Consider the following 16,743-nt stretch of genomic DNA (forward strand, 5'->3'; position numbering starts at 1 on the left):
CACGGGACCCAGGAGTGGGATGCCACAACACAGAGGAGTCCCAGGACAGGGAGAGGGGACAGAGAGAAATAGTGGACTAGGGAAGGGACCAGTGGAAGGAGACCATGAGTAGGAACCACGGGAGACAGAAACCACTGGGAGAGAATCACAGAATTGTTTTGGCGCAGAAGGAGCTCATTTGGCCCTTTGTGCCTGCATCGACTCTCTGAATGAACAACTCATCTAATGCCATTCCCTCACCTTCTCCCCATAACCCTGCACATTCTTCCTTTTTAGATAACAGTCTAATTCCCCTCTGAATGCTTCAATTGAACCTGCCTCCACCACATTCCCAGGCAGCGCATTCCAGACCCTAACCACCCGGTGCGTGAAAAAGTTTTTCCTTACATCACTTTTGCTTCTTTTATTAATTATTTTATATCTGTGCCCTCTTGTTCTTGATCCTTTCATGAGTGGGAACAGTTTCTCTCTACCTACTCTGTCTAGAGTTCTCACGATTTTGAATACCTCTATCAAATCTTCTCCTAGCCTTTTCTCTAAGGAAAATAGTCCTAACTTCTCCAATCTATCTTCACAACTGAAGTTCTTCATCCCTGGAACTATTCTCGTGAATCTTTTCTGCACCCTCTCTAATGCCTTCTTATCCTTCCTAAAGTGTGGTGCACAGAACTGGATGCAGTACTCTAGCTGAGGCGGAGCTAGTGAGTTACACAATTTCAACATAACTTTCTTGCTCTTGTACTCTATGTCCCTGTTAATAAAGCCCAGGTTACTGTATACTTTATTAACTGTTCCCTTAACCTGTCCTGCCACCTTCAATGAAATATGCACATATACCCAGGTCCCACTTCTCTTGCACCCCATTTAGAATTGTACCCTTTATTTTATATTGTCTCTCTATGTTCTTTTTAACAAAATGAATCACTTCACATTTCTCTGCATTGAACTTTATCTGCAACAAGTCCATCCTTTCCACTTCTTGAAGTTCTACCTATCCACCTCACCATTCACAGTGCTTCCAAGTGTTGTATCATCCGCAAACTTTGAAATTGTGCCCTGTACACCAAGGCTTAGTCGATGAATATGTATCCGGAAAAGCAAGGGTCCCAACACTGACCCCTGGGAACTCCACTACACACCTTCCTTCACCCCGAAAAACATCTTTAACCACTACTCTCTGTTTCCTGTCACTCAGACAATTCAGTATCCATGTTGCTACTGTCCCTTTTATTCCATAAGCCATAACTTTGCTCACAAGTCTGCTATGCAGCCCTGTATCAAACACCTTTTGGAAGTCCATGTATGCCACATCAACAGCATTGCCCTCATCAACCCTTCCTGTTACCTCTTCAAAGAACTCCAACAAGTTAGTTATACATGATTTCCCTTAAGAAATCCATGCTGGTTTTACTTAATTAACCCATATTTGTCCACGTCCACGTGACTGTTAATTTTGTCCTGAATTAGAAGCAGAAAGAAAGAGGCTCCAAGCAGTAAAAATGCTGCAGTTGACAGGCTGCAAGTACTGAAGGCTCAGGAGAAACCCTGAAGAGCTGAAAAGGCAGCTGAAGTTTGGAGACTCCTTGCTGCAGACTGTTGGGGCAAAGGTAACCCTTTGGAGCAGTGGTGCAGTGCTCAGCAGGGCTGAAGAGCTGGAGTTGTGCCTGTGAATTGGTGGTGGAGCGCAGGCTCATGAATCCGGGGAATGTAGTCTCGGGAGTTGAAATTGAAACCCTGGGAAGTGAGCAATTGTTGAGGCAGTCTGAGTCGGAGTGACTTTGAGGGAATTCAGAGACTTGATCTTCGAAAGTGAAAAGTTTGGGATCCCTCTTGAGGGCGACAGAGTTTTAATGAGATTTTGTAAGCCTCGGTGGATACTGACGTCTGGGTGGGTTGCTGAAAAACTTGTGGGATCTGTCTTGGTTGCACCTGCCATGTATTGTCCAGTGTAGTGTGTTTGACCACAGTTTGCCTGTTAATTCACATGTAACTCATGTTAGTTCTGAATGTTAGGGTATAAGATAAATATTGTAAATTGTTTTACTTTCCTGACTTTGAATAGTAAAGGTTTTTTTTGTTCAAAAACTGTGGAATCTTGTAGCTTTACTCTCTTAGTAAGTACCTGGGATCTCAAACTTCGTCTACTTTGAACAAAATGTTACTGGTCCCTAACCAGACCATACCAAAAATTTGTGGGTCTGGTCCAGGATTATAACATACAATTCAAACGAGGGTGCTGGAATGTGAGACCTGGAGGTATATGTACACAAATCATTTAAGGTACTAGGGCAGGTTGAGAAAGTGTTAAAAAGGTATACAGAGTCCTGGGTTTTATAAATATGGGCATAGAGAACAAATGCAAGGACGTTATGATGAACCTTTATAAAATTTCCTGGCTTGGCCTCAATTGAAGTATTGTGCCTAATTCTGGGTGTGATATTTTAGGAAGGATGCAAAGGTTTTAGAGAGGGTGCAGAAAAGAACAGCTCCAGGGATGAGAGATTTCTGATATGAACATATGAATTAGGAGCAGGATTAGGCCATTCGGCCCCTTCGAGCCTGCTCTTCCATTTAATAAGATCATAGCTGATCTGATTGTGGCCTCAATTCCACATTCCCACCTAACCCTGATACCCTTTGACTCCCTTGTTAGTCAAGAATTTATATACCTCTGCCTTAAAAAACATTCAATGACCCTGCACCCACTGCTCTCTTGGGAGGAGCGTTCCAAAGACTCTCAACCCTCTGAGAGAAAAAATTTCTCCTCATCCCCGTCTGCTACAGCAAAGTCAAAAATAAATAAAACCAGAAGGAGCAGCTGGCATCAATCTAGACAGTGGAAAATACAGCAGCACATCGTATCCAATCCCTGTAAAGTCCTCTAAGTCCCCCTTCCTAACATGTGGGAGCTTGTGCCAAAAATTGAAGAGCTGCCCCAGAGGCAAATCAAGCTTGACTTAATCATATGCTCACTGAATCATACCTTACAGCCAATGTCCTAGACAACTCCATCAGCATTCCTTGAGGGCTTGTCCTTTCAGTGAGGTGGCAACACAGTGGTGTACAGTCAGGATGGGGTTGCCTTGGGAGTCCTCAACATTGACTCCGTACCCCATGAAGTCTCATGGCATCAGTTAAGGAAACCTCATGCCGATTACCACTTAGCATCCTCTCCCCTTCTTCAGCTAATGAATCAGTACTCCTCTGTGCTGAACACCAAACGGAAGAAGCACTGATGGTGGCAAGAGTGCAAAATGTACTCTGGGTGGGGGACTTCATTACCCATCGCCAAGAGAGGCTCGGTAGCACTACCACTGACCGAGCTGGCTGAATCCTAAAGGGCATATCTGCCAGACTAGGCTGGCGGCAGGTGGTGAGAGATCCAGCAAGAGGGAAAACCTACTTGACCTCGCCTCATCAATCTACCTGTTGTAGATGCATCTTCCATGACAGTAGGAGTGGCCACTGCACAATCCTTGTGGAGACAAAGCCCCATCTTCACACTGAAGATACTGTGTATCATGTTGTGTGGCACTTCTGCATTGCTAAATAGGATAGATTCAGAACAAATCTAGCAGCTCAAAATTGGGCATTCATGAAGTTCTGTGGGCCATCATCAGCAGCAGAATTGTACTCAACCACAATCTGTAACCTCATGGCCCAGCATATTCCTCACTCTACCATTACCATCAAGTGACAGGATCAACCTTGGTGCAATGAGAAGTTTAGGAGAGCATGCCAGGAGCAAGCTCCAAAAATATCCCCATCCTCAACGATGGGGAGGCCCAGCACATCTATGCAAGAGACATCTGCGACCGTCTTTGGCTAGAAGTGCCAAGTGGAAGATCCATGTCGACCTTCTTCTGATGTTCTCAGCATTACTTATGCCAGTTTTCAGCCAAATCTATTTACTCCATGTGATGTCACGAAACATCTGAGGGCAGTAGATACAGCAAAGATTATGGGCTCAGCCAACATCCCGGCAGTTGTACCGATGACTTGTGCACCAGAACTAACCGAGCCTCATCTATCCGACATTGTGGAAAACTGCCCAGATTTATCCTGTCCATAGAAAACAGGCTAAATCCAATCTATCAACTACTACCCTATCAGTTGTCTTTCAATCATCAGCAAAATGGTGGAAGCTGTCATTGGCAGTGCTATCAAGCAGCACTTAAACAGCAATAACTTGCTCACTGATATTCAGTTTGAAGTCTGCCAGGGCCACTCGACTCCTGATCTCATTACAGCCTTGGTCCTAAGATGGACAAAAGAGTTCTTGAGATGAGGTGGGAGTGACTGCCCTTGATGTCAAGGCAGCATTTGACTGAGTGTGACATCAAGAAGCCTTCGTAAAATTAAAGTCAATGGAATCGGGTGAAAACTCTCCACTGGTTGGTGTCATACCTAGCATAAAGGAAGATGGTTGTAGTTGATGGAGGCCAATCATCTCTGCCCGCACCCTCCCCACCCCCACCTCTCAGGACATCACTGCAGGAGTTCCTCAGGTTAGTGTCCTAGACCCAAGGCTCTTAAGCTGCTTCATCAATGACCTCCCCTCCATCATAAGGTCAGAAGGGTTTGCTGATGATTGCACAGTGTTCAGTACCATTCACATATGCACAGATACTAAAGTAGTTCATGTCCCAATGCAGCAAGACCTGGATTACATTCAGATTTAGACTGATAAGTGGCAAGTAACATGCATGCACGCAAATGCCAAGCAATAACCATTTCCAACAACGGAGAATATAACCATCTCCCCATGACATTCAATGGCATCACCATTGCTGAAACCCCTACCATCAACATCCTTGGGGGTTACCATTGACCAGCAATATAAATACTGTGGCTACTGGGAATTCTGTAGACAGTAACTCACCTCCTGACTTCCCAAAACCTTTTCCACCATCTACAAGGCACAAGTCAGGAGTGTGATGCAATACTCTCCATTTGCCTGCATGAATGTGGCTCCAAAAACACTCACGAAGCCTTGAACAAAGCAGCCCACTTGATCGGCATCCTATCTACCACCTTAAACATTTACTCTCCGACCAGTGCACTGTGGCTGCAGTGTGTATTATATACAAAATGCACTACAGGAACTTGCCAAAGCTCCTTTGACAGCACTTTCCAAACGTGCAACCTCTACCACCTAGAAGGACAAGGACAGTAGATGCATGGGAACACTACCAGTTGCAAGTTCTCCAAGCCATAGAGCATCCTGACTTTGAACTATATCACTATTTCTTCACTATCACTAGTTCAAAATCCTGGGGCAATTCCATCCCAGCAACACTGAAGGTGTACCTACACCAGATGGACTGCAGAGGTTCAAGAAGATGGCTTATTACCATCTTCTCAAGGGCTATTAGGGATGAACAACAAAAATGCTCACATCTCATGAAGGAATTGAAAAAAAGAAAGTCAGAATCGCCACAGCTGAAATTTGAATGGTGATCCCTTATAATACCTCTAATAAGGGGTCCTTTGTGCCTGCGTGTTTAAGAGGGATTGTTAACAAGACCTGAGAGGTGTAAAATGGCAGGTCTAGCACCAAATCAACATTAGAAGCTGACTTACATAACAATCTGTCCACCGTTCATTCTTCTGGCTTAAGGCTAGGACGCCCGCTATATCACCCTGCCAAGTTTGGCAATCAGCAAGGGCTGCACCAGAAGTCAGCAGGTGTGGGTCCCACCAGTTTTTTTTTATCTGCTGAAGCTTTGTCATGCCAGAACCAGTGGCACTGCAGAGCCAGATTTTGCAGCCAATATCTTTTCATATAAAATCTAAAATTATATTAACTTTTTTGCAGCCTTACCAGCATTTTATGCTTAGCGAATCTGTAGTCCCTTGTCCCTCTTCCACAGCAGTACAGCTGTTATTTTTTTAACCAAAAAGAATCACTTCATACTTAGTTACATCAAATTCCATTTTCCCAGTACTAGCAATGTTTCTTTGCCGTTTTCTTTCATTTTATAAACACATTAACTACCCCTCCTTTTTTGGTATTATTTAGCAACTTTAACACCACTCCTTCTCGGCTTAATTAAATCTTGATATATATATTGAACAGAATTATCCCTGGATAGAACATCACTCTCTACTCCTAGCCACAAGCACAGTGTCAGTTATGGATTCAGTGATGGTGGCAGAGAGGTAAAGAGGAATGCCATCAGCTTACATATGTGAACTGACTCCATGTGCTTAGATGTAGGGCGGAATCTTCCCAGATTTACATTAATTGCAGTAGTGGGTGGGAAAAAGGACGTTTTACCCACTGGCCGCAATGGTGGCTTTTCACGCCGTATCGTCTGCTTCCCACCTCCTTAATTATGCAACCACAGGAAACGTATCATCTCACTGGCAGGTGGCATCTGAATTGCCTGCCATGCCATTACCACGCTGTTTCCGCACTCCTGATGCCATATCTAAACTGCAGCTACGCACACAGATCTCAATGTTAGCAGCTCAAGACTGCTGCAGTGAAGACAAGGCCCTGAAAGCCAGGAAGAGTTCAATGACCCTTTACTGGACTGCATTTTGGAGGCCATCCATGATGCCCTCCACCCCAGCTCTGGCCGCAGGAGGTCCAGCAATCTCACCACTCTGGATTGGAAGGCGGTGGCAGTGGTGGTCAATGCCAACGCTGACAGAAGAGGTTGACCATCCAGTGCAGAAAGAGGATGAATGATCTCATCTGTGCCACCAGGGTCAGGCTCATCACTCTAGACTGTCACATTCGCAGACATCTCACTCACTGCCAGCTCAAGGGACATCACCACTCACTCTCTCACACACACCCTCACTTCTCCATCTCTCCTTATCTCCAATGCAGACTGCCTCCTCAGTCTGTACCATCTTGAGGCCACTTGCACAGATGAACATGTGCCCCCCCCCACCCACACACACCCTGGGATACCCCCCTTCCCCAGTACAGGCCTTGACCTGCAACCTCTTCCCTGGTGTTAGGAAATAGAGATAGTTTAAGTAAGTTATATTGGTACTTGTGGGTGTTAGGAATGAGGTTTAGCTTTAATGTTTAAGTTTGATTTGTACTTTTGTATCTGTGTGTTAAGAAAGGTAAAATTGAATTTTAGTTTCACCTTAAAGGGTGGCTTGCATTTCTAATGAGAGTTTTACAACATAAGAAGTTAAGCAAACACAAGAGTAGAAAAAAACAGCACTGTTTCCTAGCAACAGGGATCCAGAGAGCAGGTCCCTTCCACAGACACACAGAAAGAACTAGTTTTGAGTTCAGGTTTTGAAGACAGCTGCCAGGCAGAAGCAGCCTAGAAGGAGCAGATAGCCAGTGCCAAGCTAAAATTGGTTGAAAGTAGTTGCCAGAGAGAGACTGAAGCAAAAGGGACAGATAGCAAGTCCCAAGCTAAAGAAATGACCCCAAAATCCAAGGGAGTGGAACAGGAGAAAGTCCCAAGCAGACCTTCTAGTCAAAGGAAGGACAGGAACCTGGAAGAGGTCCTGTTAAGTGAAGTTAAAAGTGAGGGCAGAGAGAAAGGTTCCAAGCTTCAGATTTAAAGAGACAAAAGCTGCAGAAAGCAGATTTAAAGTGACAACAGCTTGCAAGAGGCAAGAGGCAGGAAGATCCAAAGAGACAACTGAAGGTCTGTAACTCTTTGCTATGGGCATGTGAAGCAATGTACTGTTGGCAGCTGAGTCAGTGAGAGACAGTGTGTGGAAGACAGCCTGAATGCATGTGGTGACCCAGGAAGAGGAATATCAGAAGGAGAATTTGAAACCCTAGAGGTGGACCCTTGCGGAAGGCATCTGAGAGAAAGTTTCAGCTTGGGAGAAGATTCCAAAGTGAGTCCTTGGAGAGTGGAGATTGGTAACCCTCATGTGAAAGACGGAGTGCAGTGAGACTGGTTGGCTCACAGTGTGACAGGTGTCTGGAGGGAGTTGAAGAGAGATCCATTGCATCTAGTTGAGGTGGCATTTGTCACTTGGTTTCAGAGTGTGGTGTGTTTGACCACAGGGTGCCTATTGGTTTATATGGACTGTGTACTCACTGTGAACATTAGAGTATAAGATAGATTTTGTAACTTGCATTATCCTTACAAATCCGTATATATCTGTAAAAGTATAGTTGTGGGGAATATAGTTCATCTTTTCTTGTTAATAAATATTTTATTCTTTCGTCAAAAGTGCCTTAGCTGACTCCGGTGACTCTATTCAGTAGCTCTCTCCACATATCTAAACAAACAAATTAAAAGTTAAGATCTATCAAGCTGGGTTCCTCTCTGGGATCAGGCTTGTCCAGAGGTAACCTCAGCTGGGATCATAACACTTGCCTGAGGCCTCTTCTCCCCCTTCCCCAAACAAGCCCTAGCCCTGCAGCCGTTGAAAAGCCACCCCGCCTTACAGCTGGTCTGGTAGGTAGAGATCTTCCCATAAGCCCTGCTAAAAGCGATGTGGTGCTGCCTGCGAAGCCTGGCGCTGATGACCGTGAGTGCTACCCGAAGCAAGATAGGCAAACAAACCTCGGAGTCCTGAGCAAAGTACAGCTCACCAGGTACACGTCGCTTATGTAGAGTTGTGCAGGCCGATGTGCCCAGATAATCCGGTGATTCTGGCAGGCAGAGATTATCATGAAATGCAGATGTATGAAAATTAAGTTCCTAATGTCTGGCAGTGGGAAATGCGGCCCGGCATTGACGGGCAGGACGGACGATTGCAAACTGGTTTCACAATAGCGTGAGACCGATTTTTGGCCATCCTGCCATATTGTCCGCTCCTGCCCACCATGACGCCCAACGCCAATGAGCACGGCAAGTTCTGCCCATAGATGCTAATGGACAGGTTATGGATAATTAAACAACCTTCTTTGGGAAGTGCAAGTATGAACTGCAGTCAAGAATGTGATTCAAATATGAGTCTCCTATTTCAGAATCCAGGGCCTGAATTTTGCGTTTGTCGGGTGGGTGGGCCCGACCGAATCGGCGGCAGGCGGGGAGCCGACCCCCGCCGCCGAAATGGGCCATGCCGCCATTTTGCGCGGGCGGGCCAATTAAGGCTCACCCAGCGCGTTTCAGATTCCCGTGTTCATCGGGAAAATTAAATTGGCGGCGGGCGTGTTCAGACCGCTGGTTCCAATAGGGAACTGGCAGTCTGTATAAAGAACGGCCAGGCAGCCTCCTTTAGGCTGCTGACCATGGCCAGCGACCGGGCACCACAAGAGGTGAGGGCAGAGGAGGAGGAGGGGGGCAGGCTGCAGGGTAGGCCAGCGGGCAGCCACAGTGCCCCTCGGTTCTCCGATGCCTGCCTTGCTGTCCTCCTGGAAGAGGTGTCCAACCATCGGGAGGTCTTGTTTCCAGAGGATGGGAGGAGGAGGACCCCCCACGTGACCAGGCAGGCATGGCAGGAGGTGGCGGAGGCTGTTAGCTCTCAAGATGCTGTGCGGTGCACCGGAACATAGTGCCGCAAGCGCTTCAATGATTTGCTGCGCTCTGGAAGGGTGAGTACCATGTCAGCCTTGGACATTTGACCCAACAGGTAGCCTTAGCCTTTGAGGCCCCTCTCCCCCGTCTTAGTGTCGTTACTGCATCGGGCATTTGGTGCATGCTGGGTGGACAAACAGATAGTGACCATGCTTACATCAGCCTTAGTGGTTGAGGAGAAGATGGGTTCTCCCCGCAGCATATGTTGGTGTTTGTCGCATTTGAGTAGTCTGGGGGCAATCTGCACGGGAGGCAGCTAGACACTTGCTCAGAACTCCAACACATATCTTATTGATGGTGATGAGATGGTGGAAGGGGAGCCTCAAGGTGTCGTGGCCAAGAGCCATCTGCTGGCCTCGGCGCCACACCTAGTTGCGCCTCCTTGCCATGGGCGCTAAGACCCGTGTGTTATTCAAAGTGATGGACGCTGAATGTGTCCAAGGTGGCCGTTGGGGGAGGGGGTTGGGACCAGCCGTACTATCTTCTGGGGACTGATCACCAGTGGTGTGGATAGGAGCCGCTGGAGGCCTCAGATGGGCTACTGTGGTTGGGGTGCGGCGTGCGCGAGCAGAGTACATGAACGATCAGCCCCAATAAATGCTCTTCTCTGTTCTGCAGGCAAAAACTGAGAGCAATATCCGGGAGTGTCAGCGGACTGGTGGTGGGCACACCGCGTTGCAGCACCTCACCACGTATGAGGAGCAGGCCATGGAGCTGGGGAGGAGGCAGGTGGCCAGGTCAGCAGGTGTCGGCGAGGCTGGGGTGCAGCGGCCAGGTATTTGAGGGCCACAGTCCCATCCACTCTGTCTCCCCACCATCCAAAGCACTGATGATTGCTGCAATCATTAATGCAGCAACACTGCTCATTCACAGACTGATACAGTCAGACATGTGGGTCATACACAAAGGTTCCTCAGCCCCTTCAGGATGCGCATCTCTATCACCTTCCAAAGTCGCCTTATCCCATTTGTGACCACTATCCCCATGGCTTAACCTGCCATGGCATCGCTGCTACACATTCAAAGACTTATTGCATCTTAGGAGGGTTTGCACCTCCACCACCCTTTCAGCCAGTGTGTCCCACATTACTCTGTCCAAAAGGTCCTCAGCACCTCACCTGTCAACCTCATGGCACTCAACTTAAATAAATGCCACCACGTTAGTCACCCCTACGCCAAGGGGAAATGTTGCCTTCTGTCCACGTGTTCTATGCCCCTCATAACGGTATGAAGGTCAATAATGTGACCTGTCAATCTCCTGTGCTCCACGGCAAATGTCGCAAGTGTATGCAATGTTTCCTCATAACTCCAACTCTCCAGGCCAGCATGCATCCAGGCCAGGAACCTCTGCACTCTCCCCACTCCGATGCCATCCCCCCATGAAGTGCAGGTCACAACTGAACGCAGAAGTGTAGATGTGGCATTGACAGTGTTTTCTGCACTTGCAACATGACCTCCCTTTTCCTACATTCTATTCCTCGGCTAATAAATCATCAGTTAGCGTTCAAGTCTGGCTGCGACCTTGTTAAACGCCTTATGTTCCTGTTCTGCTACCTTAACGGGTCTGCCCAGCAAGGTCCCTGTAATCGTCGTGACTTCCCACGGTCCCACCATTAGTCATGTATTCCCGTACCTTGCTTGTCTTGCCCAAGTGCTTAACCGAACACCTATCCACATAACATTCCATGTGGCATTCTTTAGGCCATCTGACCAGCCTGTCTGTATGCACGTGTAATGTTTGGGCCTCCTCTTGACTATTTACCACCCCACCAATGTTTGTCTCCTTAGGTTCTTGAAGGGTGAGCGACTTATGAGGCTGGGGGGGAAAGGGATGAAAGGTGTTACTGACCGAACGCTAACTGATGCACTGTCCTTGTTGTTAATTTCAGCATCACCACCGCATGGCCGCCACCAACAAGTCCAGAGCCCCCCCTCCACACCTGAGGGCCAACACTTGCAACTTGCGTCACATCCTTTCAGCGAGCCAGGCACCAGCGCAGCGACAAACACTTCGGTGGGGATTATGACATTGGCTAGTGTCTCGGGGCACAGTGGAGAGGGCACTTCACAATCACTGGAGGAGATGGCATGGACAGAGAGTGCCAATGGCACCGGCAGCCAGAGGACTGCAGGGGACCAGGCACATGCTGAGTCCGGCAGTGGTGATGTGCCTCTGGAGATGTCAGCCATGCAGCAGCTGCAGGACAAGTGGCAGGGTGCGCAGGAGCATCTGGCAGGGTTGCATGAGGGTGTGCTTCACTTGGTCTCTGTGGTGGAGGAATCCAGGCAGAGCTTCAGGCTTCCTCCATTGAGAGATTGGCAACTCTCATGGAGAGGAGCTTCCAGCGGATTGAGAATCTTCTGATTGGGTTACGCTCTGACCTGCAAGCCCTCACAACGCTAATGGCCACAGGTGGTCATTTGCAATGTGGGATATATTCTGGGCACCACGAGTTGCCGCTCGGTGCCCATGCATCTGCGGCAAGCAGGGAGGTCCAATGTGACCTCACGTCGGCGCAGCAGCTGCCTGTCGTCGCTGCGAGCTCCTCTCAGAGCACTCCGGATGAGGGCAGCAGCTCCTCCGCCCCTCTGCCAGTGACCGTTGCAGCTGCGACAACTGGGGAGGTGCCAGTTCTGGAACTGGCCACTCCCTCCCAGGTGGGGCCAGCACAGGCTCCACGGACCAGAGGATGGCCGCCAAGGTCATCGAGGCCAACAGGACATCAGAGTCAGTCGGCTGTCTCACAAGCCACTCCAAACAATGGGGCGGCACTGAGACGTAGCACCCGCTAACGTAAGCATAAGGCACATTAGGCACTCCACGGGTTTGTCACTGGTGCTTTTGTGTTGGCCCTAGATTAGGGAAAAATCATTATGTACGTCAGAGCGATGTTTGTGCTTTATTTTGGTGGGAATAAAGTCCACTTTTCTGACCATGGCTGAGGGTGTTTCCTTTGTGCTGCATTTGTATGTTTCACAGACATATCATGAGTGTTTGAGTGGACATTGATGTTTCTGTACTAAGCTCTTAGTTACAGCTGATGAGGTGGAAGATGTAGCACCTAAGTGCCACGTGTGGAAGCGCCAGGCAATGCTGGTCCTGCTGATCCATGTGTGTGGAGCTAGCTGAAGGTTCATTGGATTAAAGTGTCCCGGATGTCCCTGCCTCCTTAGTGTAGTAGCGAGTCAGCGTGCTGCCCTTCATCATTGCCCTGTGCTTCCTCATCCTCTGAGCCACTGCTGGATTCATCATGTGCAGCCTCATCCACTGCGTCAAGGTCTTCATCGTCAACTGCATCCCCCCTTTCCAGTGCAAGATTGTGCAGAGCGCAGCATGCTACCACTATCACAGATACGTGATCTGGGGGGTACTGGAGTGCACCCCCTGAGCGGGCCAGGCAACAGAAGCGCATCTTGAGAAGACCGATGGCTCTCTCCACCACAGCCCTTGTGGTGCCATGGCTCCTAATGTAGCGCTCCTCAGCTTCTGTTCTTGGATGGCAGAGAGGCGTCATGAGCCACCTTCTGAGGGGATAGCCCTTATCACCCACCAGCCAACCATCCAGCCGAGCTGGAGCACTGAAGAGCGCCGGCACCTGAGAGTATCCGCGGATGTAGGTGTCGTGGGAGCTGCCTGGGTACCTTGCACAAACTTGCAGAATCTGCATCCTGTGATCACACACTATCTGCACGTTCATGGAGTGGAAGCCCTTCCTGTTGATGAAGGCAATGGGCTCACCTGCTGGCGTCTGGATGCCCACATGTGTGCAGTCTATTGCACAGTGGACGCGGGGGAAGCCAGCAATGGCCGCGAAGCCTCTGGTTCACTGTGTCTGACTTGCCTGGTCGCAGCGGAAGTGGATGAAGGTCAATGCCCATCTGAACAGAGCATCTATAACCTGCTTGATACAAGTGTGGACAGCTGATTGGGAGACACCGCAAAGATCACCCACCGAGCCCTGGAAGGAGCCAGATGCATAGAAGTGGAGGGCAACTGTGACCTTCAGAGCCACTGGCATGGGGTATCTGCCCACACAGTTAGGGGAGATCTCAGGGCCAATCATCTGACAGATATAGTTGACTGCCCCCCTTGATAGTCGGAGCCTCCTTTGGCATTGCACCTCAGTCATATTGAGGTAGCTGTTTTGCCGCCCGTGTACTCTGGCAGCAGAATAGTGGCGCCTTCTGCGGCCCCTTCCACCTTGGACAACCTCTTGGCCCTGCGTCCCTTGTGCCTGCGCCTGTCCTCCCAAAGGTGGCTCCCCTGGAGGCTGATTGTCCACTCCTGGCCTCCCCCTTATTCTATTCCTCCCTTCCTCCTCAGAGGAGCTGCCTCCAGTGGAGATGTCAGAACCCATACCCAGGCTAAATGGAGGCCTTTGGAAAGCTGCAGGCCCGATAAAGATTACTGTCTGCAGACTGTTGAGCTGAAGCTTCAAAATGCAGAGAAAGCTATTGGAAATCGATCTGAACTGCTAACAATCACACGGGCAAGCTTAAAACACTTTCTGCATTAAATACTTCAGAAGAGACATTAACAACCCCTCTGAGCCCACATATCCCGCCCATGGATGAGGTTTGTTAAAAAGTCAGTTACCCGCCTGCCCGTTGGGCCTGTGCGCCAAGGCGAAGTTCGCACGGGCTCCTCAAAATCGGATTCAATTGCTGAGTTAAGGGCCTTAACAAGGCCTTTAATTAATGGCTGGCGTGCATCGCGCTTCATAGCGCCCGCCCACCTAAATATCACGATGCCGCGCGTTGACGTCGGGACTCTCACATGATGTCAGCGCATGTCATTTTAAGCGCTGTCGTGCGGGCTCCGCCACCCGCATGTCAGCCATAAAATTCTGCCCCAGAGGTTCACTATCTTATTTACTGGCCTGGCTTCTTAGTAACTTTTAAATTATCCAAAGTCATATGTAACTGTGTGCTTTATATTTTGAAATACAATTTGTATGTAAATATTTCTGCATTGTCAAGTTGACTTTTTTGTGCAATTTTTAAGTAATAATAGGAACATTTTGACTCAATATTTCTTTTAGTAATAAATAGATGGTTCAGTTATCCAAACAAGGATCCACTTTGTTTTAAATATTAACTTTTATAGCTAATTTAACAAACCACTTTTGTGGCTGTGACACATAACTTACTGTCATCTTTACAGATGAATGATGCCATGGGATATGAATTACCTTGGGTCTATTTTGTCAGTCTCGTCATCTTTGGATCTTTTTTCGTTCTTAATCTTGTACTTGGTGTATTGAGCGGGTAAGCTTCCACTTCATTTTGTTTGGAATGCAAAGTCCTAAATCCAGTTACCATCTTGACTTTGGGAAAAGACAGAAAAAATACCAACCTTTTTCTGCATACAAGGGAGGAATGATCTGTTAGTGCAGATTTCCATTAAAAATGTAATCTTTTCTAACTTTAATTTGACATTGCAGTCAGCCCAAAAAAATGAGAAAATTACATTAACTTTTTAGGTTGATACCAATACCCAAGGAATAAAGTGACTGGCTGAAGGGCTTTGCCATATTAAGTTGCATAAAACCATAACAGGCATTCTCCATTTTTCAGGTTAATGACGCAATTGGATTAGAATGGCCATGGATATATTTTGTTAGCCTAATCATCCTAGGCTCATTTTTTGTACTTAACCTCGTTCTTGGTGTACTTAGTGGGTAAGCTGCTGAATTATGTGTACCTGCCTCTGCTCCATTAGAGGTGCTGTTATTTAAACAAATGCATTTTGCATGCATATTGAGATATTGTGCATCAGCATTGTTTGTAGGCTGGTTTTTAATGGGTGAGCATGCATGGTACAGTGAATTGAGAGCAAACTGTGACACTTCATTTATTCTGAGGTAACAAGTTGCTATCACTTGTTATGAAATAATGCATCTGGAACAGTTAACTGCATGTGATTTTCAACTGTTAATACATCAATCTTTTACAATAAAATACAATATTTCCTCTTTCCTGGAATCTCTAATGTACAGATTGCTGTGTGTGAGTGATTAGTTTTCTTGGGCACAATCTTGAATTACCATGTTTTTCTGTTACATGAGTGAATATGAAAAAGTTCTTCAACTCTCTTCTGGGAAGAATTAATTTTTTAAACTCAGTTTGCTACTTGGTTCATATTCAATGCCTTTTTATAATAAATCTATATGTTTGTGGGATATTTTCAGTTCATAAAGTAAGTTTTTATTAATACTAGAATAACTACATTATAATAGCATATTGGCTATAGGGGAATACACATTATTAGTTGGTGTATTGAGTTAAGTTGAGTGCATTGCAAGCAGTTCATGAGGGCAGACTTATCCATTGTAACGAAAAGAATTTTTGTGCATTTTGCATAAAACAGCCATAAGTCTGTTTATTAAAAGACACATTTTATTCTCTACTAGACGTAGTGCATAAAATAAATCTTCCACCAGTATAACTTTATTTTAAAGTGGGAGTTTATAAATAATATTTAATATGGTGTAGCCTTATAACTATAATTCCCCACAAAGTGCATGTCACCAGAGGGAGATAAACAGAAACATAGTGCTTTCCAAAGAGGGGATAAAAAAAATAGAGTTTAAGTCATCCTAAGATGTTTTTAATGCTCCCCTCAGCACCTGCCTCACAGGTTACACAGATAGACACCTAGAATGCACTCAGCTACTCATCTGCTTAGTTAAGATATGGGACATGCACTTAGGTACCTAATTAAACGAGACAGAAAATAAGAGATAACTGAAATAAAAAGGAATCAAATTTGATAATAAGTTATATTTTTGTAGTTACTTTAGGACAATTTTCTCCCTTATATATTCTTTTGTGGTCTCCCTGTGCTATATGTTTTTACTGGCTTCGGAGAAAGCTGGTGATCTGTTCCTAGATTTTCACCAAAGCTATTCTATAGCTGGTCATAAGAAGATTGTCCCCCACTTCACATCTCCCAACAATGCAACAATTGAGATCAAGAACTAGCTATTTAAGAATTATGGTCCAACTCTATTTCTGGCCACCGTGAAGAAGGGCACTGGAAGGCCATCATATTGTGCCACTGTGCCAGCTTCCCTTGTAGTGAACTGTTAACAATCAGAAAGGTCAAGCAAGAGGATTTTAACAAACTATTTGAATTTGCTATCAGCAAGCATATTTTGAGCAAGAATAGAGCGTTGGTATTAAGTCGGTCCATGCACTGTACAAAATGTAAACCTTTGATTGAATGCTTAATATTTAATGTACTGTTTATGGTAGCCATTTATATTTGGGTGTATCTGTGG

The 16,743-nt window shown here is 46.7% G+C and overlaps 1 protein-coding gene across 1 annotated transcript in view; it reads left to right on the forward strand.

Moving 5' to 3' along the window:
- cacna1db (calcium channel, voltage-dependent, L type, alpha 1D subunit, b) overlaps window positions 1-16,743 on the forward strand; it is a 681,678-nt gene that overhangs the window by 239,371 nt on the left and 425,564 nt on the right. Inside the window, exon 8 of the mRNA XM_078543507.1 lies at window positions 14,625-14,728. Within this exon, the coding sequence (XP_078399633.1) occupies window positions 14,625-14,728 (104 nt within the window). The remainder of the gene's footprint in view (window positions 1-14,624; window positions 14,729-16,743) is intronic.

The sequence above is a fragment of the Cetorhinus maximus genome, chromosome 6, assembly GCF_964194155.1.
Source record: "Cetorhinus maximus chromosome 6, sCetMax3.hap1.1, whole genome shotgun sequence".
Taxonomy (NCBI): Eukaryota; Metazoa; Chordata; class Chondrichthyes; order Lamniformes; family Cetorhinidae; genus Cetorhinus; species Cetorhinus maximus.